Genomic DNA, 25,562 nt, shown 5'->3' on the forward strand with positions numbered 1-25,562 from the left:
ATCTACAAATGATAACTCGTCGCCAAATCGTTGTAGAGACTTTTTGAGACCGGCAAATTAAAGGGCATACAATTTCCTCAAAGAGTCATAAGGTCAGATTATCAAAAAACATTTATTGAAGCCCATAGACTTATTGGAAGAAGAGCAAAAATTTGGAAAATTTTTTTTTCGTCGGGTTTCTTAGAATTACTCCGAAACCATGTACGATAAAAAAATTTTGAGTCCAGATCTGAAAACGAGAAGCTTGAGGCTACAATTTGCTTTTCTATTTTTACTCTACGACCATTTTTCACTGAATTACAGCATGATGAAAGTCACCCAAAAATTTAGAATTTTTTTAATCCCTTCATTTTTGTGACCAGTGCAAATACATTTTCGAGCTTTTTGAACTCGAAAAAACTATTGTTCTTCCCTTTTATAAGCTTTTCAAGCTCAAATAAGTCACGTTTTATGTTAAAGTCTGAAATTTTAGAACCGAAGATTATTAAATAATTTTATTATTATTGGTATTTTTATTGTTTTCACCTAGTTGCTGCTGCCCTGTGCTTGGCTGTGGTAACTAAACAGAAATACAATTTTATATTATCATAGAAAGAATTATGCAAAATAAGAAAAATTAATATTCGATATTTTTCAATTCAATCAATATTAAAATTTAATATATTCGATCAATACACGCTTTGTTAGAGGTTTCGGAGCAATTGAATTCTTTCTGGACGATTTAGGAGTTGAGTTTATTGGTTTGAAAGGAGATCGATGTGATCATTAGTGGCTGAGATATCAATAATCAACGACAAAAGGACCCGTTTTCATTTGCAGGCTGATATCTCAGCAGCAAATTTTTGTACAAAGAGACCAAAATAATGGACATAGTAATTGAATAAATTTCCTAAGCGATCCATAAATAAGTTTTCTTGAAAAAATTTATCCCGGCCCCGTAGACACAAAAAACAGAACCAGAAAATTTTTGTTTCCAGCTATTTTCTTAAGGTTTTCTTCTTTCCTAAGATTACGCAATACCCGTGACTCAAAAACTTATTTTGCTAAAAAATCTTTAGACTAAAGATTTCAAGCTTAAAATTACGTTTTAATTTTTTCGATACAACCATTTTTCACAAAAATTTGTGAAATTTTTTCGTTCCTTTAATTTTTTGGATAAGTGTATATGGGGCATTCCTCGCCAAATCGACCACTTTTGACCCCGACGTCTTTCGATTTGGCAGAAATTTTTTTTTCCTTTTCTACCTCATTAAAATTATTATTCAGAAAATTTTTGTCTTTGAACATACTTTTCAGAAAAAAAAACAAAAAATTTTAAGATAATAAACTCTATAAAATTTTCGGCATTTTTGAGAAAAACTATTATTTTATTAAAGTTGCCATTTTAGGTAAATGTTTTTAAAATCTAACTATTGTATTTGTCGTCGTGATCGATTTTTTAAGGAATTTTGTCATAACCTATCATAATTGGTAGAGTAGGGTTCAAAAATACCACTCGTAAAAAAATTTATATATGTATGTATATTAGGGTGCTTCGTTTGAACCGACTATGTTTTTTTTTTCGCTCCCATCCCGAAATTTTGTTGGAAGTACTCCAAAAAAAATTTCCTGAGAGTTTGAGCCCTTAAAATTAATATTAAGTACTCGAACACAGCGTGTGAAGATTTCCCATTTAAAATACACGTAAACTTTGGTTTTTATTTTTTAAACTTCTATAATTCCGCGGCATTTTATGATATCATCTCGCCCAAAGTCGGGATTATCTCAGAATTAAATGTACTACAAAAGTGCCCAGTGTCGCGAAGTCGTAACTCATACGGGTGGGGTAGTACGGACCGCTAAACCGAACTCTTTCATAGAATTCTTGTTTTTTTCTTATTACCTCATAAACAACAAGACCTACAGAAAAATTGTAAAAAATGATTTTATAGGAAATTTATTTTCCTAGAAAAAAAGTCTTTAGCACCGAATCACTCAGATTGATATTTTCTGAGATATTAATTATTGAAGTTTAAGTAGCATTGAATTCCCATAAAATGTCAAATCAAATCTTAGAAAATATTGATTTTTTATTTGACTAATATTTCAGAAAATATCAATCTGAGTGATTCGGTGCTAAGAACTTTTTTTGTAGGAAATTAAATTTCCTATAAAATTGTCGTTTGCATTTTTTCTGTAGGTCTTGTTGTTTATGAGATAATGAGAGGAAAAACAAGAATTCTATGAAACAATTCGGTTTGGTGGTCCGTACTACCCCACCCGTCTGAGTTACGACTTCGCGACAACGGACACTTTTGTAGTACATTGAATTCTGAGAACATCCCGACTTTGGGCGAGATGATATCATAAAATGCCGCGGAGTTATAGAAGTTTAAAAAATAAAAGCCTAAGTTTACGTGTATTTTAAATGGGAAATCATCACACGCTGTGGTCGAGTACTTAATATCAATTTTAAGGGCTCAAACTTTCAGGAAATTTTTTTTGGAGTACTTCCAACAAAATTTCGGGATGGGAGCAAAACGAAAAAAATACTCGTTTCAAACGAAGCACCCTAATGTATATATATATATATATATATATATATATATATATGTATATATATATATATATGTATATATATATATATATATGTATATTAGGGTGATCCAAAAAATAACAAATTTTTTTTTTCTTCCTAACAGGTTCAAAAGTTTCATTTAAATAAAAAAAGACGCCTGTGAAAATTAGAGCTCTTAATATTAACATTAAGAGGTTCCTCATCGCACTTTTCTATTTCCCATATAAATAACATGGGAAAAATTTTTTTTACGTCTTCTGATTTTTATAAGTAGCTAACGATGCGTCATAGGAATAAATGGAGGCATATTTTTGTAGGGAATTGAATGCTCTACAAAAAAAAATTCGTATCATTTTTTGAGGAATCTATTTGTTCAAAAGTTATTTGAGGTTGAAGTCGAATTCATATTAAATTTTGAGATTGTCTACTTTTCCGGCGAAACTATTAGAGGTATTACAAAATATCATCGGACCTTTTTTGTAGACAATTTTATTCCCTAAAAGTTATTTCAAATAAAGTTTTTTCGAATTCCACATTTTTTTCTAGTTATTTTTATTTTAATGTCAAGCTACTAAAATCGATCAGAAGACTATTTTTTTATGAGCATGACATTAAAATAAAAATAACTAGAAAACAATGCGGAATTCGAAAAAACTTTATTAGAAATAACATTTAGGGAATAAAATTGTCTACAAAAAAGGTCCGATGATATTTTGTAATACCTCTAATAGTTTCGCCGGAAAAGTAGACAGTCTCAAAATTTAATATGAATTCGACTTCAACCTCAAATAACTTTTGAACAAATAGATTCCTCAAAAAATGATAAGAATCTTTTTTTGTAGAGCATTCTATTCCCTACAAAATATGCCTGCCAATTATTCCTATGACGCATCGTTAGCTACTTATAAAAATCAGAAGACGTAAAAAAAATTTTTCCCATGTTATTTTTATGGAAAATAGAAAAGTGCGATGAGGAACCTCTTAATGTTAATACTAAGAGCTCTAATTTTTACAGGCGTCTTTTTTTATCTAAATGAAACTTTTGAACCTGTTTGGAAGAAAAAAAAAAATTTGTTATTTTTTGGATCACCCTAATGTATGTATATATGTATATATATCTATAAATGTCTTAATGAGTGTGATTTTCTAACCCTTCTCAACCAATTATGATAGGTTACGACAAAATTCCTTAAAAAATCGACCATGAGGACAAATACAATAGTTAGATTATAAAAAATCTACATAAAAATTCCGGCAGAATTCCAGAGAAACTCCTCGAAAGAACTTCTCACTCGTAAGACAGTCCGGAACATAAATTGGTACTTTTACGAAACTCTAAAAATTTCAAGAGGACATCCCTGATTAAAAAAAATGATTAAAAATGATTTTACACGTTAAATGTCCATAAGAGGCAGGATTAGAAATGATTTGAAGGATTAAAAAGTATTTAAAATGATTAAAAAACAAATCATTTTAAATCATTTTTGATCATTTTTTTTTAATCAGGGATAATACATTACTTTGTCAGGACTGCTCTGAAACATTGACAATTATGTGAATAATGCAAAAGTCCATAGAATATCATAATATCTACTTCTAGCAGTTCCTATAGAATTTTTTTCATAACAATTAATAATGCTAAAATAGGAAATGTTTTTTTCATAGTATCTGAATTAAAGTTGTAAGTTTTAATGCTTAGTCTGTTAGTCAAAAAAGGCTTATTTTAGACCATTGCGATATAGAGAGTAGAAACTGATCAATTTCTTTCTTGGAAAAAAACATTAGTTCTTGCCTGCTAATTTCGTAGTTGACGATACTTCGTAAGATCTTCAAAAAAACCCTATTTCATTCTACGTAACGCTTCGAGGAACCTCATAGCATTACGACAGAAGTCCTACAAGATTTTCACAAGAATCTTATAAGATTTTTACAAGTACCCTACGATGTCCTCTCAACTACAATAAGTTACAGGAATTATTGAATATTCTCAGATTATACTTATAGCTATACAGAATATCATTTTTGCCAGCTTTCTTCTAGTGGAAAATTCCTGAATGAAATTATGTGAGAAACCCTGAAAAGATATAAAATGAACTTTTCGTAGAATTTTCAAGGATTCCAATATAAATCTCTACGATTCTTACAGGTGTCCTATATGATTGTTACAGGAATCCTATAAGACTTAAAGGAACAAGTACCGTATGATGTCATCACTGAACTACAATGGGATACAAGAATTCTTAGATATTCTCAGATTTTACATATCGTTATATTTATACAGAAAATCATTTCCGCCAGCGTTATTCTAGAAAAAATAATTATGAATGGATTATGTGAAAAACTATGAATCGAGTTTTATATAGAATTATTCATGATTCTTATGTAAATCTTTACGATTCTTACAGAAGTCTTATACAATTCGTACAGGAATCCTACACAATTCTTATAGGAGTACTAAACGCTTCTTAGAGAAGTCCTATGAGATTCTGACAGAAATCCTATATAATTTTTACAGAAATTCTATGTGATTCTTACAGAAGTCTGATACGATTCTTAAAAGAGATCTATAAAATCTTACGCGAACCCTATACGATTCGTACAGGAATCCTATACGAATCTTAAAGGAGTTCGATACGTTTCTCACGAAAATTCTTCACGATTCTTACAGAAATCGTATACGATTTTGACAGGTCATATACGATTCGTAGAGAAATTCTATATGTTTCTTCCAGGAAACCTACACAATTCTTACAGATATCCAATACGACTCTTATAGAAGCCCTATACAAATTTACTAAAATCCTATACGATTTTTGCGGGAGTCCTATACGATTCTAACGACAAACCTATAGGAATCTCACAGGAGACGTATTTGTTTCTTACGAAAATCTTACACGATTTTTACCGAAATCCTGTACGATTTTCAGGGGAGTCCTATACAATTCTCACAGAAATCTTATACAATTTTAACGGGAATCTTATACGATTCTTATACAATTCTCACAGAAATCCTATACAATTTTTACAGGAGTTCCATATGATTCTTACGATAATCCTATACGAATCCCACAAGAGACGTATATGATTCTTACAAAAATCATACACGATTCTTACCAAAATCCTGTATGATTATTATAGAAGTCCTATACAATTCTTATAGAAATCCTATACAATTTTTACACGAATCTTATACGATTCTTACAGAAGTCTTATACGATTTTCACAAGAGTTCTATACGATACCTTCGAAGATCCTATACGATTCGTACAGAATTTCTATACGAATCTCACAGGAACCGTATAAGTTTCATTACGAAAATCCTACACGATTCCTACCGGAATCCCATAACATTTTCACAAGATTCCCAACGATTTCACGAAAATCCTATACAATTTTTATAGAAGTTCTATATGATTTTTACAGAAGTCCTATTCGATTCTAGGGGAGTCCTTTACGATTCTTACAGAAATTCTATACGATTCTGACAGGTTCTATTCGATTTTTAGGGTAGTCCTATACGATTCTTAGAGATATTCTATATTTTTCTCACAGGAGCCCTATGCAATCATTACAGAACTCCTATACGATTCTGACAGAAGTCCCACATGATTTTTACAGGAGTCCTTTACGATTCTTAGTGAAATCCTGTTTATTTCTTACCATAGTTCTATACGTTTCTTACAGGAGTCCTATAAAATGCTTCTAGGAGTTCTATAAGATTTTATAAGGAATCTTATAAGTCTCTTACAAAATATTTTTAAGACCATTACAGGTCCGTTCTGATGTCCTCACTAAACTACAATAAGATCCAGGACTACTCCTAAAATTTCGGATCGACAAACTAGCGTTGAGTAAACAGGGTTAGAATCAAAAATATGCATACGAAAGAAAATGTGTATTGATGAAAACTTATAGTTGGACTAGCAAGACTTTGCTTGTCGGATATTTTCGGTTTTTACCCCCACCATCTAAATTTAATACTTGCGCATGTCTTAGGTATTAAATTCAGACGGTAGGGGTAAAAACAGATGGTGGGGGTAAATAACCGGAAATCTCCGAAACGCAAAGTCTCGCTAATCCAACTATACACAATTCATTAAAACTTCGAGATTTATTAATTCATTAGAATTATCGAAAATGGCGCAAGCAAATATTTAGATATTTAAAAATGAAAAAGTGAATACTAAACTCTGAGATTCCTCGCGGAATTAGGAGAGAATGTTAATGGATCAATAATTAAATAAGTAAATAACAGCTATAATTTGTATTCATCTATTATTAATAAGTTTAAATACGAGAGAGATTAAAGAAATATATGACACTTTTATAGAGATACAGTTGGCTCACGCCACCACGTTTATATATATATATATATATTTATACACTCCTCACATGAATTAAGGGAGCAAGAAAAAAATCCAAATTTTTGGGGGATTTTTAACAGGCTGTAACTTAAAGAAAAATGATCGTACAGCAAATAAAAAAAAGCAAATTGTAGCTCTAAGTGTCTAGTTTTTGGATCTGAGTTTGAAAAATTTTTTTTTCAATTTTTTTTCAAGTAATCTCGAGAAAACCACCGACAAAAAAATTTTCGAAATTTTTTTGTTTTTTTCTTTTATCCTACGGACTTGGAAAAAATTATTTAGACTCAACCTTTATATGGACCAGATAACTTGTTTATTCAGCTTTAATTTGCTTTTTTTAAAGATCTCGATACGAGCATTTTTCGCTGAGATATCGGTGTTTGAATGGAAAAAGATTATTTTGTCTTTGATTATCAATATCTCAGCAACCAATGATCGCACAGAAAATTCAAGGTTGATTTCAAAAACTTGAATAAATTCTCTATAAGAATTGGCTATTAATTTTTTGAAAAAAAATTTTTTTTCAATCATAACATGAATTTCAAAAAGCAACCAAAAAAAGGCTTTTCGTGGTTTTTTGGAAAATCAAGCGCCTACTCAAAAATATCGCGGAAACCTAATGTTAAGTGTGCCTTTTACTGTTCAATATACCCACAAAAACCCTACCAAGTTTCAATTTAATCCAGCCAACCGTTTTTATATCCCACTTGATTGAATTTTTGAAAAAATTAAAGGAGCAAGAATTTTGCTCCAAAAAGGTCATAATTATCTTTAAAAATAAAAAAAAAATGTTTTTTTTTTTCATTTTCCTCTCAATTCTGTACCAGTAACTTGGTCGATTTGAAAAAAAAAAAAAAAAATCGAAAATTTTTGAAAAAAAAATTCAAAAATTCAAAAAATTAAAAAAAAAATTTTTTTTTAATTGGCTGCAAATTAAAAAAATATAGTGACTCGCTTTCTCGCCGATTTTCCTTTTCCGGACTTTAATTTACCTAGTCACAAATTGATTGAATAAATTAAAAGTTGACACTCCCAAGGCAAATCGAATATTCGTTCTACGAATATTGGGACAATAGTTTCTCGTGTGAAGCTAAACAGTGTCTAAAAAAAAACAGTTCTCCTTAAAATTATCCTGCTTTCTTGGTAATCGAACCGATCAACAGTTTTTCTCAAAACTACCGTATTTTTGAATTTTTACTAAAACAAATTAACTGTGAGTCTTTGCAAAGTCACTATACTTTTTGAATTTGCAGCCAATTAAAAAAAAATTTTTTTTTAAATTTTTTTGAATTTTTTTTTCAAAAATTTTCGATTTTTTTTTTTTTTTTTTTTTCAAATTTACCAAGTCACTGGTACAGAATTGAGAAGAAAATGAAAAAAAAAAACATGTTTTTTTATTTTTAAAAATAATTATGACCTTTTCGGAGCGAAATTCTTGCTCCTTTGATTTTTTTTAAAAATTCAATCAAGTGGGATATAAAAACGGTTGGCTGGATTAAATTGAAACTTGGTAGGGTTTTTGTAGGTATATTGAACAGTAAAAGGCACACTTAACATTAGTGGTTTCCGCGATATTTTTGAGTAGGCGCTTGATTTTCCAAAAAACCACGAAAAGCCCTTTTTTGGTTGCTTTTTGAAATTCATGTTATGATTGAAAAAAAATTTTTTTTCAAAAAATTAATAGCCAATCCTTATAGAGATTTTATTCAAGTTTTTGAAACCAACCTCGAATTTTCTGTGCGATCATTGGTTGCTGAGATATTGATAATCAAAGACAAAATAATCTTTTTCCATTCAAACGCCGATATCTCAGCGAAAAATGCTCGTATCGAGATCTTTAAAAAAGCAAATTAAAGCTGAATAAACAAGTTATTTGGTCCATATAAAGGTTGAGTCTAAATAATTTTTTCCAAGTCCGTAGGATAAAAGAAAAAAACAAAAAAATTTCGAAAATTTTTTTGTCGGTGGTTTTCTCAAATTTTCTAGACTTGGCAGCCCAAAATAAGGTTGAATTAAATTATAATTAATTGTGAAGTTGATTAGTTGTATGAAGAGCAGAGGTATGAGCTCTATGAGCTCCCTCGTAAGACTGACTATTTAGTCATTATAAAAATATAATAAAGTCAACAGAGTTGACAGAACGTTGACGCTGCATCTCAGGTTCCCTGTGAGAGAATCGTCGTGGCCCGGGTCTCATGCATCATCATCTGTTTTGACTTTCCGCGAGCCACGGTGACTCTCTTATCGTAACCGATTTCAGTTATATACATAAAATTAATTTATTAAAAATAATTAATTTAATTTAATCACTTAAATATTACGGGAACGTAATACCTCCCGACATAAGCAAGTGGCAGCGTTCCAATCAAATAACGCTACGACTGAAAACAAAATTTATGACTTGATATAATTCAAATTGATTAAATAAAATTCAATGTTTAAACTATATAAGTGGTTCCTGAGATGCTTATTTTCTTCTTATATAAATGTTCAAGTAATTAAGTATAATAATAATTTTTACGACCTCAGTCATTTGTAAAGTTCAAAATTATAATTTAATTGTACCTCCCGACATAAGTCGATCAATATTTCTATTTCAAAAATAATATAAAGTTCAAGCCGTTTTCGGCAATACAAAAATTAATAAAATTATATTAGACTCCACTGGCTAATCTGGCATTTGAAAATATTGAACGTGGTCGAGTTGATTAGTCAAATACAGTATAGCTGTTGATTCTTCGGAGGCGGTTGATCTTTATATCAGCAACAGTACTGCTGGCTCTTATCGTTGTCCAGAGTTGAAGTCGACCTTCCAGCTGTTTTTGACAAACAGTGGGAGTCTTCAACAATTATAAATACCAATAGCACAACGTGTATAAATTCAACGTTTATACACGTGAGGAAATTAAATGTTCTTAATCCAAAACCATATGGATAACAAGGAGCTTTGCTGTTGAAGCTTCCCAATTTATCTTGCGTGCTGATGACCACTGTCACCAATCCTCGCAGAAAATATTTAAAACCGATCAAATCAACCCAAAAAACTAACCAGATTGGACCAGTTTCGTGAAGCTGTAGACGGAGTTCAAATAATAATTTAATAAAAATGAAAATCATGTAAGATATCAACATTAAGTAATCTTTAGATCTTTTTACATTTAATAAGATCAAAAATGAATCGGTAACTACTGATTCTTTTAGATCCAAGTTAGCGCCTATTTTCAAGTATATAATATTATTATAATCGAAATTAGTCTTCAATAATTTATATTTATCTGGAGGTACTTTTAATCTTACTTTACAGATATTCTTAAATTCAAATACGTTGAAACAAAATCGTAAACCATTTTTAATCATTAATAATTGATCGGATAGCGTAATTATACATTTTATAAAATTTGAGCATGAATACGTAGGGCCGCTGACTTCCTCATTTACAATATGAGAATAATTATTCAATTTTCGGCGCCTATTATTTTGTAGATTGCTTTTCTCTGAAACAATCCACAAAGGCGAATAAATTTCGAGCCCAATGATTGAATAAAATTACTGTCTACTTTATCCTCCTCTGAGCAATGAAGTAGTACTTGATTTTTAATTGTTACTAAATTCAATAAGCCAACGCGGTCATTTTTACATGTATGCCCGATCTCGAAGACTTTACTGGCTTGGATCGGCATAATTTTATTTTCCACTCAATAAACTTTGAGCAGACCGAACCCAATGAGCTTCTGACATAACAAGTACAGGCAGCTCTTTACTGACATACGCGTGATTTGAATTATATTCATTTAGAGAATTAAAGTCAATCATTGGCTTTGAATTACATGAAATGTTATTTAAATCATTTTTAGGTGGCTCGTTTTCATGGTTCATGGTACTCGAGTTTAATACTCTCATCTTATGGACAGTCTTGACTCTACTAGACCCTTTTGATCTATTAAAAATTCCGGAATTAGTTTTTAAATTTGAATTTTTTTGAAATTCATTTATCGCAGCCTCGTTTAAGAGACGGGATTCTAATTTTAGGGACTCAGATTCTACTATGGGTAGAGTCCTAAGTCCATTTGATTCTAGCTCTCGAAATGCAAGTAATCGAGCTCGTAAACTTGATTTTTCTCGAAACTCGCGTATGGCGGCTTCGTTCAATAGATAAGCTTTTAACTTTATCAATTCAAAATCTACTGACGGTAGAATCTTGCTCCCACTCGATTTTTGCTTCTGAAATTTAATTTAATCACTTAAATATTACGGGAACGTAACAATATATACTATATATACATACATATTGAGAATTTAAATTGAGAGTTTAAACTATATATGTGCGTGTGTGTGTGTGTTTATATGTTGAGACAAATCGCTTTTCGTCTTCGCGATTTTTACCAGCAGCCACCAGAATCCGCGGGTTGAACCCTGGCTTAGGCTGGCCTCTAACAAATTTTATTTTACTTGGACAGAGCAGTGGGCTGGGGTTCTTGCAAAGCAAAGACCCGCACTTATTCAAACTCGGCAACGTATGAGAAAACTTATCAACTTACCTCACGGCTTATAAAATTATAGAATATTCTTGTTAATGGTCAAATTACTAGTTGTAACTTAATTAATATTTATTTTATCAGACTATTTAATAATCTTACCAGTAAAATAAGAAATAAGTAGGATGAACAGTGATAGATGGAATAAAAGAAATTAATCAGAATACTTTGCAAGTTTATTGCCAATTATAATAATCAAAATTACTTACAGGATAATGCTGGATATAATATAGACAGATTCGTGGCACAGTATAAATTTTATATCGCGAGTATATCGCCGGTAACGTACAGTAATATTTAATTGAACTAACTCTATTTATAGTAATCAGTAAACTTGGACAGTAAAGTATATCGCAAGAGAATTGCTAGTAACACAACTGTAACGCAAGTTAATTTCCCGATTTACAAAGTAGTTATCCGTATTAACAAGGTCGCAAATAAATTGCTCGTATATGACAGTAAAACTAATTTATACGTCTTATCACTAATTGATCCAGGATCGAAGTGAAGTTCAATCACCGTAGGGTCTTAGGGCTGAGTTTTTGGGCTCGCTCCCCACTTCCCCTTACGGTCATGCGTTGCGGTGATAACTAGTCATGTGACCATGGCACTATGACTAGCTTTAGGTGGTTTCAGACGGCAACGAGACGGGGAAAAATGAGAACCGCAAGGCTGAGGGAGAAGATGACAATTCACATTGTCTCAATCCCCCCCACCAAGCCAAGGTTACCTTTTTGACCTCTCGTCTAGGTTGTCCGACTGAAAAGAATGATTTAGTTTATTTACAATATTTACAATGCGAGTAAATCGCCATAGTAATGGCAAGTAGATCACCGTAAATGCTTGGCAAGTAGATCGCCGTTATATAAAAATTGATTTTATGAAAATATTTACAGGTATTGCAAGTAGATCGCCAGATATACAAGTGGATTGTCAGTATTTTATTCAATTGCAAGTGTATCACCGGATATGCAAGTAGATTGCCGAAAAAAATTAATTTGATAAAATTATTTACAAGTATTGCGAGTAGATCGTCAGTATTTAATTGCGAGTGGTATCGTCCGGTATGCAAGTAGATTGCCAGTAATTAATTGCAAGCCGTAAGGGATAATAAAATATTAGAGTTTAGTCACCCTTTTCAGGTTCACTTCTATCCTGGGACTTCGATCTGGATCAGCCTAGAAGTGTGTATTTACCGCTTACGAACTAATATTACAAGATACTGTTAAAAATAATTTCGTAATATTTACAATTAATAATTAAATACAATTATTTTTTTTTCGAAAGTCTGAGGACTGTAAAGAAGTAATACTATTTAAAGATTTCGATTATTCAGTCTGCTAACTGCTCCCAGACTCGACGCTGTAATTAAAAATTATTACAATTGGCAATAATAAATGAAATGAATGAATGAGATGAATGTGTGTGACTGTATTATTTTATTTTAACTTAAGGTCAGAATCGGTAACGTAAAAATTTTCTTGTTCTTCTGGTTTCTTGATCGCACGTAGATGAGCTTGATGAAATTTCTCCGCTTCTTCTTGGGTATACCCAGTTGATGTCCAATCCGTAGGCCCTGAGTATCTTTGGTTACAGGTGTTGTAATATGAGTAATTACTGAGCGTTGGCAATAGAGTACTTTGTGTGTCGTTGGATTCAGCGGCATACTTAATCGGATAGTGACAAGTAATATGTCCATTGTGAATCACTGATTCAGGGGCGTCTGTTTTATCTTCGGAAACGTCAGCAATAGTTTTGGTACATTCTTTTGGTTGAATCTCTTCTGCAGGAGTCCTGATAGAGCATTTCAAGTCTACCAGGCCGCTTACGCGTTTTCTTGAAGTTGCGGGACGATGACGGACAGATAGTCCCGCTCTCATACGTAGTTCATCGGTTACAGGTCCACAGCAAAGCTCGGCAACGTGTCCGATTCTAGCACAACGACCGCAGACCTGGACTTTCTGTACAGATGTTTGTGATGTTGGAATCGTATTCGTGTGAGTAACTTTTTCTAGTGTGGCGTTTATAAGCAATTGATCCAGTCTTTGCAAAATTATTTTCATCATAGATTCTAAATTTCTTAATAGAGTAGTAGACTCAGAATTTGAGTTGTTGATGTGTATGTCAGGCTGTACTGGATATTGCATACTCATGTGTGGCAGCGACGTGTGAGTTGGTAGTGGGACTGTTGAGTGCGCGTACGGTTCCCGCGCAAGTAAGCCAGACATGGCCGACTGCAGCCCGTTTGCTTGTGTAGCCGAGACATGTGTAGGAAGACATGGGACTACGTAAGCAGCCGAAAGAGAATTTGCTGCTTGTGACGTTACCGTAGCAGCGGAAAATAATTCCCTGGTCATCCACGTGCTTGAAGTACTTGTCTGAAGGTTTGCAAGTGGCAAACTTGTACTGGATGGTCGCAGGACAGTATTAGTTATCTGGAGTAGATGTTGCCGTTCAGCTCGCAATGTTTCGATTTCTGTTTGCAGGTGAAAAACGACGTCCTGTAGGACGGCGACGGAGGTTGTGTTTTGGGCCTGCTCAGTTATTGGAACAACCCCACTAATATTGTGAGAATAAGTACTAGCGTTGCCGTTCACACTAGTGGTAACAATATTATGATTATTAATTTGTTGACTGTGGGTGCTTAACGTGCTGTTATGTACGTCATGCGTCTGTAAGAAAACAGCGAGTTCCTCTATTGCGTTGGTGCTCGGTATCGACGCACCCGATGTAATAGGAAAATGTAAAAGATTCTCAGGATTATTAGCCAAGTTGACCGAAGCGGGTAGTTGCGAAATCGGCGTTCTCTGTGACGGCATCGTTTGACAGGGAAGTTCTCTTACTTGATTTTAATTCAAAAATATATTCTTTGCAGAAATAATAGTTTATAAAAATTTTATTATTGATACTTTCAATTAATCTGAGCTGATTAAAATTTTATCGGATTATAAATAGATTTATTTTGTCAAGAATTGTCACAATGAAATTTTATTTCAAAGCTGTTGAAATTTATTTATTTATTAAATGTAGCAAATTAATAATTTATTTTGGTAATTAGGATTCTTGATGACTAATAAATTTTTATTTATTACTGCAAAGATTTTATTTGTAGATTGTTTACGTTTTTAATTTGTTATTGGTAAGAGTTTTGTCGAGCAAAAGATATTGTATGTTAAGCCGGAAACGAGTATAATAATCTTTTGTATATTACAAAGAACGTTATAAATTTATTTACTACACTTAGAAGATATCCGAACAAAAGTTTTATTTGAAAATTTTATTTTGTATTTATTTTGCGTTGTTCTTGTCAAATAAACTGTTATGAAATAAATGCTAGCTTCTAGTATTACAAGGCGCGTGATTAATATAATCTCAAGGTCAAAGTACAAATAACATTTTTATAGGAACGAACTAACACACAAAATTACAATGACAAATATTGTTTGATACAATTAATAATAAATAAAAGAAATTTTAAAATAATAAACTATTTTATGAAATTAGATGCTGATAAAATGAATGATAAAATGTAATGGAATGATGAATGTAGAAAAGTATATTTTTTCTGATACTGGTAAGAAAATTTTTATAAAATTTTTACTGTAAAGCCGTGAGAAAAATTAATAAAATTTTTCGTTGCTGGTTTGAACTACTGCAAAGTCCCTGTTCGAGCGCCAGTTGAGACAAATCGCTTTTCGTCTTCGCGATTTTTACCAGCAGCCACCAGAATCCGCGGGTTGAACCCTGGCTTAGGCTGGCCTCTAACAAATTTTATTTTACTTGGACAGAGCAGTGGGCTGGGGTTCTTGCAAAGCAAAGACCCGCACTTATTCAAACTCGGCAACGTATGAGAAAACTTATCAACTTACCTCACGGCTTATAAAATTATAGAATATTCTTGTTAATGGTCAAATTACTAGTTGTAACTTAATTAATATTTATTTTATCAGACTATTTAATAATCTTACCAGTAAAATAAGAAATAAGTAGGATGAACAGTGATAGATGGAATAAAAGAAATTAATCAGAATACTTTGCAAGTTTATTGCCAATTATAATAATCAAAATTACTTACAGGATAATGCTGGATATAATATAGACAGATTCGTGGCACAGTATAAATTTTATATCGCGAGTATATCGCCGGTAACGTACAGTAATATTTAATTGAACTAACTCTATTTATAGTAATCAGTAAACTTGGACAGTAAAGTATATCGCAAGAGAATTGCTAGTAACACAACTGTAACGCAAGTTAATTTCCCGATTTACAAAGTAGTTATCCGTATTAACAAGGTCGCAAATAAATTGCTCGTATATGACAGTAAAACTAATTTATACGTCTTATCACTAATTGATCCAGGATCGAAGTGAAGTTCAATCACCGTAGGGTCTTAGGGCTGAGTTTTTGGGCTCGCTCCCCACTTCCCCTTACGGTCATGCGTTGCGGTGATAACTAGTCATGTGACCATGGCACTATGACTAGCTTTAGGTGGTTTCAGACGGCAACGAGACGGGGAAAAATGAGAACCGCAAGGCTGAGGGAGAAGATGACAATTCACATTGTCTCAATGTATAAAAGAGGGCTACTTTCAAAATCGCTCATTTTAATATCAAAAAGTTAGGTTATATTTATAGCAGTATTATATATAAATTCAAACAAGAAATACTGCATTTGTGATGATAATAAAATGTATGTATATGGAGTACTCACTCATTATCTTTCACTATTTTTTCACCACTTTCTTCGTTAATAAATGCACTTTTTTATTCATATTTGAAACACTTTATACACAAATTTTACGCGTACAGCTATTCACCAGTAACTGCGATACACTGTTGTACATAGTTATTGCTATGTATACATATATACATTTATACTTACATACCTACATATATGTACCTACATTTGTATTTACGGGGCGTACATGCGGTGAGTGTGGCATTAGAAAGATATGATAGATACCTATACACCTATATACTTTCTCACATACAGCTGTTTGCATATTCGTCTGATTCCGGAGCAGCTCGTCTCGATCCGGGCGAGCGTACAGTCGTACCATCTACATACACGTTAAGCAAACACTCGGCGAAGCTACATGGTAGGCGGAGTGGGGGGTATTAGGTTTTTTCGTTACGGAATTTCTTGATTCGGTTGCCGTGCTCAAAGCCCGCGATCAAAGCTATGCGATAGCTTAAAAAAAGAATGATTCTACGTGACCCTCGTGTCTAACCTAGGATTGAAGTGTCGATCCGATGCTCGTGTTTTTTCTACTCGGAAGTTTTTCATCCCCTCTCTCGTTGAGTTGAGGCCACGAGGCCCTTGGATAGATGACCCGAAGTCGGCAACGATAGTTTCGGTTGGTAAGTTGCAGGCTAGAAAGCGCGGGTCATTTTGCAATGTCTCAATCCTTTCGACCACGCCAAAACTACCCCCCCAAACTTCGGACACCAAGTGTGGTTGCTAATGGATTGGCAAGTAATTGCCTGCTAATGAAGCGTAAAAGATATTGGCAAGTAATCGCCTACTGATAGAAGTGGTTTAGAATTAAAATAAGGTGATACACCCAAGAGCATCAGTCGCGACTTCGGTCCTGACTTCGATCCTCTTAGTGCTAGCCTAATAACAAAAACTTAAGAATCCGAAAGTCATATAGCATTGTAATTAGTTACCGCTAGCTGCTGTTGTTGATTATCTGCCAAAAATTTTAAATGAGATGAAGTATGAGTCTACAGGTTTATTGGGAAATGGTAACACAATTAGTACATATCTTAGTAGTACAATACTTGATAAATTGAACAATGTTAGTAGTAACAGTAGTAATTATAAGGATTTTAAATAATAATATGATACTTGAAATGAACGATAATGAATACACCTGAACCGTAAAGGAAGTTACTTGTTCAGGAAACGGAGATGCGCCTTGTAAAAGCGCTCGATGTCATCTTCATTGTATTTAGTTCCAATCCAATTGCGATACCCAGGCCAGCGCAAGTTACAGGCTCTGCATTGTGGATCGAAAAGCTGGACCGGAATTCCGTATTTCTGGCAACGTCCCCGGAAGTAGTCCTTTTTTTTCTTTTCATGAGGATGAAAACAAGTCTCAGTAGTTACCTGGTCTTGGTAATACATGTGGCACATGTAAGGACGCCAAGGCAATCGACATTGGTCGATCTTGTGGTCACGTTGCCGAAAATTTCGATACGCGTCAGCAATGTAGAGAGACTGCACCTGAGTGTTGACAGTTTGTGTCCATGATTCTTGCAATTGTTGGTGTAAGAGAGTAAGCTTCACAGCTGCGCAAGTCTTATGAATAGCTTTACAGAACGTCTCATAGTTGAGCATGCGTATTCCGTTGTGAATAATGACTGCTCCAGGATTAGTAGTGACCGATGATGGTCCAGTTGGTTTAGTGTGCTTTAAGAACTGCTGGAAAGCTTTTTCTGATGAGAATGGAGCTTCGTACTTTGGGGCTGCTATAGTTTGGGAGTACGGCAGTGAATTAGCGTACGTTACCATGATTGGTCTGGTGGTGGTGGTTTTCTTAATAGCACCAGTGTTGGAATAGATTTGAGCCTGATCTGCAGAGAGTTCTACTCGTGCTTCTCGACGAGCGAGTAGAATTGACGGAGGAAACCATGATCCTTCAGGAATTGATCGCGGAATTGCTTGGCGGGCTTAATACCAGCATTGGGCCCACAAGCTGACGCTGGTTGGCTTGCCATTACTGATATCAATGACTTATTATTCGGTGTTGTTCCGACATTGTACGTCGGAGCAAGTAGCTTTACCTCGAGGGTGTCCTCTACTGGTGGACCTCCTGGATAAGTAGGCTTGTCCTGGGAATACTCTCCCAGTCTGTTGATTTTGGGCTCTAAAGCATTGACCCGTTGACTGACGGCATCAGTATTTTAGCAACCTCACGGACGTAGCTGGCTAAGTCAACGATTTGTTCGTTTTGTAGGAGGGAAAGGTTCTTCCTCAATACTTTGACGTCCTTCTGGAGATTTTGCAGCTCTGCGGCATTCTGACATGTCTACTGTTGAAGCTCCCCAATAGCATCGAGGAGTTTATTTACCCATATTGGTCGTTCATCAGTTATGTTTGACTGAACTGACATCGTTTTCGCGGTGACGAAAGGGTCATCGGTCTGTGTAGTAATGACTACTGGAGTTGTCTCAGCAACGGGAGCGTTGAGCTGACATGTTGCTGGCCTGGGAATTCTTCCGAATTCCAGTTGAGCGGTTTCTTCTGCAGTCAAGTTGGCCCTGATGTTATTCAATGATGATGGTGGTAATGCCGGTTCAGGTGATGACGGTGGTAAATTTTCATATGAATGAGATGGTGTGATGATGTTAGAGGTTAGAACCTCAGTCAGTGGGCCAAGAATCAATGATTCTAGACTTGACGAGACTCGCTTCTGTGTCTGCCTCAGTGATGGATGACATGATAGTGCTCTCAGTCTTTATCATCTGCAATAAAGGTTGTCGGTTAGATCGACGTGGTATTTTCAAATTGAGATTGTGTGTGCCAAGGCCGTTACCCGTTAAATCTGCTAATTTTACTATTAATGGACTTACGATGTCCGTAACTACCGCAGGACCTGCGTATTTAGGTGCTCACTTCGAACTATCGCCGTCAGCTTTTGTACTTAGACGTTTATTTAAGTAATACACGTGATCCCCTACTTTCAGGTCGATCGGTTGGTCGGGTAATCGTTTTTCGTGCTGTTTCCGCGTGCGTTCCCGAGCTTTTAACATACAATTTTCGACAAAATGTCTGAGTTCATCCATACGGTCAATACGTGTTTTCCATGAAGCTATATCCGGCTCATTGGGTTCATCGGTAACGGATACATCGAATATTGAATGGGGATCTCGCCCGTGGTTGAGATCAAACGGGGATACCCCAAGTGCAGTATGCACTGTAGTGTTGTATTCAAGTTTTGAATCAGGTATGTGGGAGTCCCAATCTCGCTGATTTCGTCCAGTAAAGGATATAATCATGGGCTTTATTGTACGGTTACAACGTTCTACCGGGTCTGCGCACGGGTGTCCTTACAGGGTTGGAGTGAACTGAATATTGTATTGTTTTATTAAGGTTAGGAGATCTTTATTAACAAATTATTCGCCGTTATCAGAGACAATTTGTCGTACAGGTCTCCAATGGCATAACGTAAGTTTTTCGCGATTTCTTTACCCGTTTGTTGTCTAAGAGGGAAGATTTCTTGCGGCTTAGCTTCATTACGTTTGGTACGTAAGCAGGTTTCGCAAAAATTAACGAAGGAGACGACATCTCTGTACATGCTTGGCCAGTGATGTGTTTCACGTACGCGCCGATAGGTCTTGTCAATGCCCAAGTGGCCTGCTTGTGCATTACGATGAGATTTCGCAATGTGTGGCTTAATTTCTGGTTCGGTTAAGACGGTTTTCCAGGCAGTGATGTCTCCTAGAATTTCTTTCATAACCAAAGGTCGATACTAATATAGTTTATCATTTTTGACTTTCCATTCGAGATATTTATCTGCAAATTGTTGTACCACCTGAACTTTTTCGTCATACCATGAAACATTCAGTTCAGTAATGTTACATATAGTAGTGGATAGATGTTCTGATAAATCGGGGTCTTCATGGAGACGGGATAACGCGTCTGGGGCGTCATTTCGCGTTCTTCGATAATGGATGATGTTGAGTCTATATGCTGATAAGTCTATCTAGGCTATCTGGCTAGTCAACCCGCTGGATCCTTTAGGTTGTAGAACCATTTCAAAGCAGAATGGTCAGTGTATATTGTAACTGGGAGACCTTCTACGTAACCTCATAATTTCTGTAAGGCCCAAACGACAGCAAGACCCTCTTTTTCTGTCGTAGTGTAGTTAGTTTCAGGCTTACTGAGGGGTCTACTTAAGCCTATGATTAGGTTTTCGCGATCTTCTTGGGAATCGTATTGGGTTAGTATAGCGCCTGAACCGGTGTTACTGGCGTCAGTATAGAGACGGTACGGGCGATCAGGTACGGTTGATCAGTGAGCACTTGGTAAGTGCTGGGAGCATTTACTAAACCAAACGGCATACGGATCCATTCGAACTGACCTCGACCGTCAACGCAAAAAGCGGTATATTGTCTACTGTCCTCTTCTACTAAAACGTGATGGAAAGCATCGCTGAGATCAATGGTTGCAATAATTTTAGCTCCCCGAAGACTGGACAAGATCCGATGCATGATCGGTAACGGGTATGCCGATTATTTGGTTTTTTTGTTGAGTGGATGATAGTCTATACACATGCGCCAAGTATTGTTTTTCTTAGCGACCATGACTGGTGAGCAAGCCCAACTGTTGTTAGAGAGTCGAATGTAACCCTTTTCAAGTAACTGATCAACCTTCTCGTGTAATGCCTTCATTACTCGTTGACTTCGTCGGTATGGTTTGCAACGGACTGGAGTATCATCAGTTACTTCAATTCAGTGTTTTACTAGAGTAGTAACTCCTAAGTTTGCGGACCGGTTTTTAGCAAATTTTACCGAAAGGAAATTATCTAGCTCAGATCGTTCTGATGAAGAGAGTGCATTTAGCGATAGTGAGTTTTTTTGTTAGTCCTCGAGTGGAAACGATGTACTGTTGGGTTGTTACCTAGCCTCCATGTGGCGAATTTAGCTTCAACTCGAATGTCTGCTAGTTGCCAGAAATCCAAGCCTAGGACAACTGGTGTTGAGAGACCTGGGAGTACACTCAACCAGGTGAGAATGACCTGGCCATCCAATTCAACCAATCAAGTACCGTAAGGGACCGAGTGTTCGCCTCGTCGGTGTTGGTCCACTCTACTGTGAATTTGTTGACCCTGGCTGGTGTAGAGGGAGCCACCAGGGTACCTACTCGTTTTTTGGACTCGACTTCTTCTCAAAGGGTGGTAAACCAGCCCTTGCCCGAATCTCATCGGTGATGCGAGCACAGCAATTTTTGGCTGAATGTCCGAGGCGTCTACAACAGCCGCAAGTTATCGGCGACGGTGCGCGGCTAGGAGGCTGTTGACAATTTTCCATAATAGCATGTACTATAACTTTAAGATTGGCAGTCGTAAGCGCGGGTTGACTTGAAAAATCCTTTTTTGGGAGTTCATCCCGAGTATTGGGTGTTCTTGGAGTGGTTATCGCATCTAACGTGGTGTTTTCATCCTTCTCTAATGTAAATTCCTTATTGTCTGATTCTGGTGTGTCAAGGTTGAAATCGGTAACGGCGTTGATTCTGGTTCGCGGTTTTGAATTGTTGGTAAACTGTATTTTAGATTTAACAATTTTCGCAGCTTCAGGGCGTTGACCAGAATCGACTACTGATTGCCATGCGCTAACCCGTTTATATAGTTGAGAATATGTGTAAATAGCAGAGGTCGGCAAAAATATTTTTTTTCGTTAAATTTTCATATTAATTTTTAATTTTTTTGACATTTTAAAATGACCGAAATAGAATTTTAAATTACGATAAAAATGAAAATGTAGTCAGAGAATTGTATTAATTTTTTAAGAATCACAATTTTTTCTTCATATCAATATCCATTTTTAAATAATTTAATAATTTCCTCTGACTACATTTCCAATTTTTATAAAAATGGGTAATGACCGTCAATTCAATTAGCCATTTTTTAAAAAATGAATAATTTTCTTAAATTAAATTAAATATTTATATAAAATTGGATAGTTTCCTTCCATGTAATTGATAATTTTTCTAAAAATGGATAATTTTCTTTAATTAAATTAACCATTTTTATAAAATTGGATAATTCCCTTCGATATTATTAACAATTTTCAAAAAAATTGATAATTTTCGTTAACTAAATTAACCATTTTTTGAAAAATGGATAATTTCTTGGTGACACGCTTAAATATCCGCGGACAAAATATCCGCGACAAAATATCCGCAAAAAAATATCCGCAGACAAAATACCCACACGACAAAATAACCACACGACAAAATATCGGCGGAAATAATATCCACAGACAAAATATCCATAAAAATATTTAATTGATGAAAATTCAATAGATCAAATATATGTCGATAAAATGAATTACCCTTAATTAAAAATCACAAGTTGCGACATCTAGTATATTTAAACGAAATTATATTTAAGTTTTCGAGCAACATATGTTTCGTGTAATCTATGCATTCCATGACTGCAAAAAAATTATTGTTCTTGTTACGAATGTTTTTTATCACGTATTATTTAATCTCGTAATGCCACTGAAATTCATCGTGTCGCAAAAAGGAGGAAAACAGTTATTGCTCAATGATTATATATATACACGCAAAAGTGTAAATAAAAATAACATAACCTGGCGCTGTATATGTTACTCCGATACAATGGCATGTAATGTTAAAGTTTATACAGATTCTGAACATCGTGACGGTTAGCTTATTATAATTATTATATATATATATATTTTTTTTTTTATTCATTTGATCCGTATAATTGCATTTGTTTACTTTATAATTTTTATTTTGTAATATTTATTTTAATTTATATAATCACTTATCTAGGTAACGTTATTGGTGAAATACCCAACCACAATCATGGAGCTGATAATGCTAATATTGAAGCAAGAAAAGTTAAAAAAAAATACGTAAACGTGGCGGTAACAACGATGATCCTCCTGGATCAATTATAGGAGATGTATTAGCTAATGTATCGTCTCCAGTAGTAGCACGTTTACCTAAACTAGTATCGTTGGCACGAAATGTCCAGCGTGTACGTAAAGATAAAGAAGTTGTATTTGTGGAACCAAAAAAACGTGAAGAATTGATAATACCAGATGGATATTGTAAAACTGGAAAAGGTGAAAATCTATTATACTATGATAGTGGTAATAACAAATCACGTTATCTAATTCTAACTACAAATTCAAATTTACAATGTTTATCTAAGTGTCAGCAATGGGCAGGTGATGGTACTTTTACATCAGTACCTCCGATTTTCAAGCAATTATACACATTGCACGGTTATAAAGATGGAAAAATGATACCATTAATATACATGTTATTACCGGACAAAAATGAGCAAACTTATATTAATGTTTTGACGTTGCTGAAAAATCGTATGCCTAATTTAAACCCCAGATGCATTATGATAGATTTTGAGAAAGCCTTTATAAACGCGTTCAAATTAGTTTTTCCTCAGTCCGAAGTGAGAGGTTGTCTATTTCATTATAATCAAGCCGTTTGGAGAAAATTACAGTCCTTAGGGATGCAGGGTTCGTATAATTCAGACGTACGTTTTGCTTTGAATATAAGAATGTTATTGGCTCTAGCATTCGTACCTATTAATGATGTTGGTAATGCATTCAGTAAACTTGTTGAAAGTCAATTTTTCGTTGATAATGAAGTTGAGCTTCGCCGCTTACTCGATTACTTCGAACGTAGTTGGGTGGGAGTTTTATCACGAAGTGGTAAGAAACGTTTGAAGCCTCAATATGAAATAAGCCTATGGAATTGTTACAATGCAGTAATTAATGATGAATTACGTACTAACAATGCTATTGAAGGATGGCATAATTCCTTCAATAACAAAGTACGTGTTATTCATGCAAGTATATGCCGATTTTTGAAAGCCATCGTAAATGAGCAAAGTATTACTGAAAGTTTGATCACGCAAGCTAATACTGGGCTTAGAATTGCATCAAAGCGTAGAAGACAGTACTCTAATATTAATGCTCGATTGAAAAATATTGTGTCTTCATATGACCCTAATAAGCAAGTTCAATACTTACACGATATAGCTGCTATTCTTACGTTGTAGGTTATGATTATATGTATAACATATTAATTTGATTTCGATATATAAGTATACATCACTGTTTAATTAAAATGAATTATATGATGTTAATTTTTCTCATTATTTGTATTATTATTAATAATTTATTTTGTTGTTTATAATTTAAATTTTCGATTTCATGTGATTTAATATTAATAAAAACCATAAAATAGTTGATGATCAAAGATTGGAGATTAAAAAAGGCTGTTAGTTAAATATTATCTGAAAAATAAATACCATAAGAATTATTATTATAATCATATGTATTGTCATATTAAGTATTTGATAAATTAAATGATATATGTGTAGAAAAATATGATTTTAATAGCTTTTTTTGTACTGTTATTTTAACCATGAAATATTTTATGTGATGAATTCATCCATTTGTTACGTCAATTTTTTGGATATTCTGTCCGTAGATATTTTATTACACACACAAAAAATTTGTGAAAAAAGGGCGTTATCTTTTACACTATTTTATGTATGAGTATATTTTTCAAATTGCAAACATACAAAATTCGTGAAAAAACAGCGCTATGTTTCACACCTTTAATATCGTCATTTTGAGGATATTCTGTCCGTAGATATTTTTTCCGCGGATATTTTGTCGTGTGGTTATTTTGTCTGCGGATATTTTGTCGCGGATATTTTGTCGCGGATATTTTGTCCGCGGATATGTTGTTACGCAACCAATTTCTTTGAGTGAAACTAACCATTTTTTAAGAAATTAATAATTTTCTATAATTAAATTAACAATTTTTTTAAAAACGGATAATTCCCTTCAATACAATTAAATTTACTTTTAAAAAATTTAAAAAATATTGTGTATTAATTATCAATAAATATGTCTGTTATTCATTAATTTAATTTTAAATTTTGTTAAAAGACAAAAAAAGCAGCAACATGAAAAGTTAAAAAAAATATAAAATTTTATGAACTTTAGAATTATATTTAAATCAATTTAAAAATCTATAATAAATTATTGTTGATTTTCAACGTCATTATCAACAACTTTGTTTTTTTATTTTCAAATAAAAAGATGTCTGACCGTACAGCTGTGAGCCAATGAAATCAGAGCTAAGTATTCATATTGTAAACGACCCTTAAGCGATATAGGTTTAATTTGTTTCACCGATTCTATGAACAAATCCGTTCTAACCTTAAAATTGGTAATATTTCTCAAGTTGGAGTATCTAAAGTTTTATATGAATCAACGTTTTGTGTAGTTAATTAATTACATACTATTATAAAGTAATTGTTAACATTTTAATTTTTGTGAAATTATAATTGAAATAATTCAGTATTC

At 33.9% G+C, this 25,562-nt stretch overlaps 1 protein-coding gene across 9 annotated transcripts in view; it reads left to right on the plus strand.

Moving 5' to 3' along the window:
* The window catches only part of LOC130665417 (glutamate receptor ionotropic, NMDA 2B), a 1,452,633-nt gene that overhangs the window by 1,274,166 nt on the left and 152,905 nt on the right, over positions 1-25,562 (plus strand). Inside the window, exons 19-20 of one of the 9 annotated variants that reach the window (XR_008989544.1) lie at positions 22,987-23,282; positions 23,372-23,390. The exons of 7 other annotated variants lie outside the window; for them this stretch is intronic. Coding sequence is in view for 1 of the 2 variants with exons in the window: in XM_057465783.1 (XP_057321766.1) it covers positions 22,987-23,073 (87 nt within the window). In the remaining variant the exon portion in view is untranslated. Of the gene's footprint in view, positions 1-22,986; positions 24,446-25,562 lie in introns of those variants that run through there. One more of the 9 variants, XM_057465783.1, reaches the window with a different exon arrangement.

This window comes from Microplitis mediator, chromosome 3, assembly GCF_029852145.1.
Source record: "Microplitis mediator isolate UGA2020A chromosome 3, iyMicMedi2.1, whole genome shotgun sequence".
NCBI lineage: Eukaryota > Metazoa > Arthropoda > Insecta > Hymenoptera > Braconidae > Microplitis > Microplitis mediator.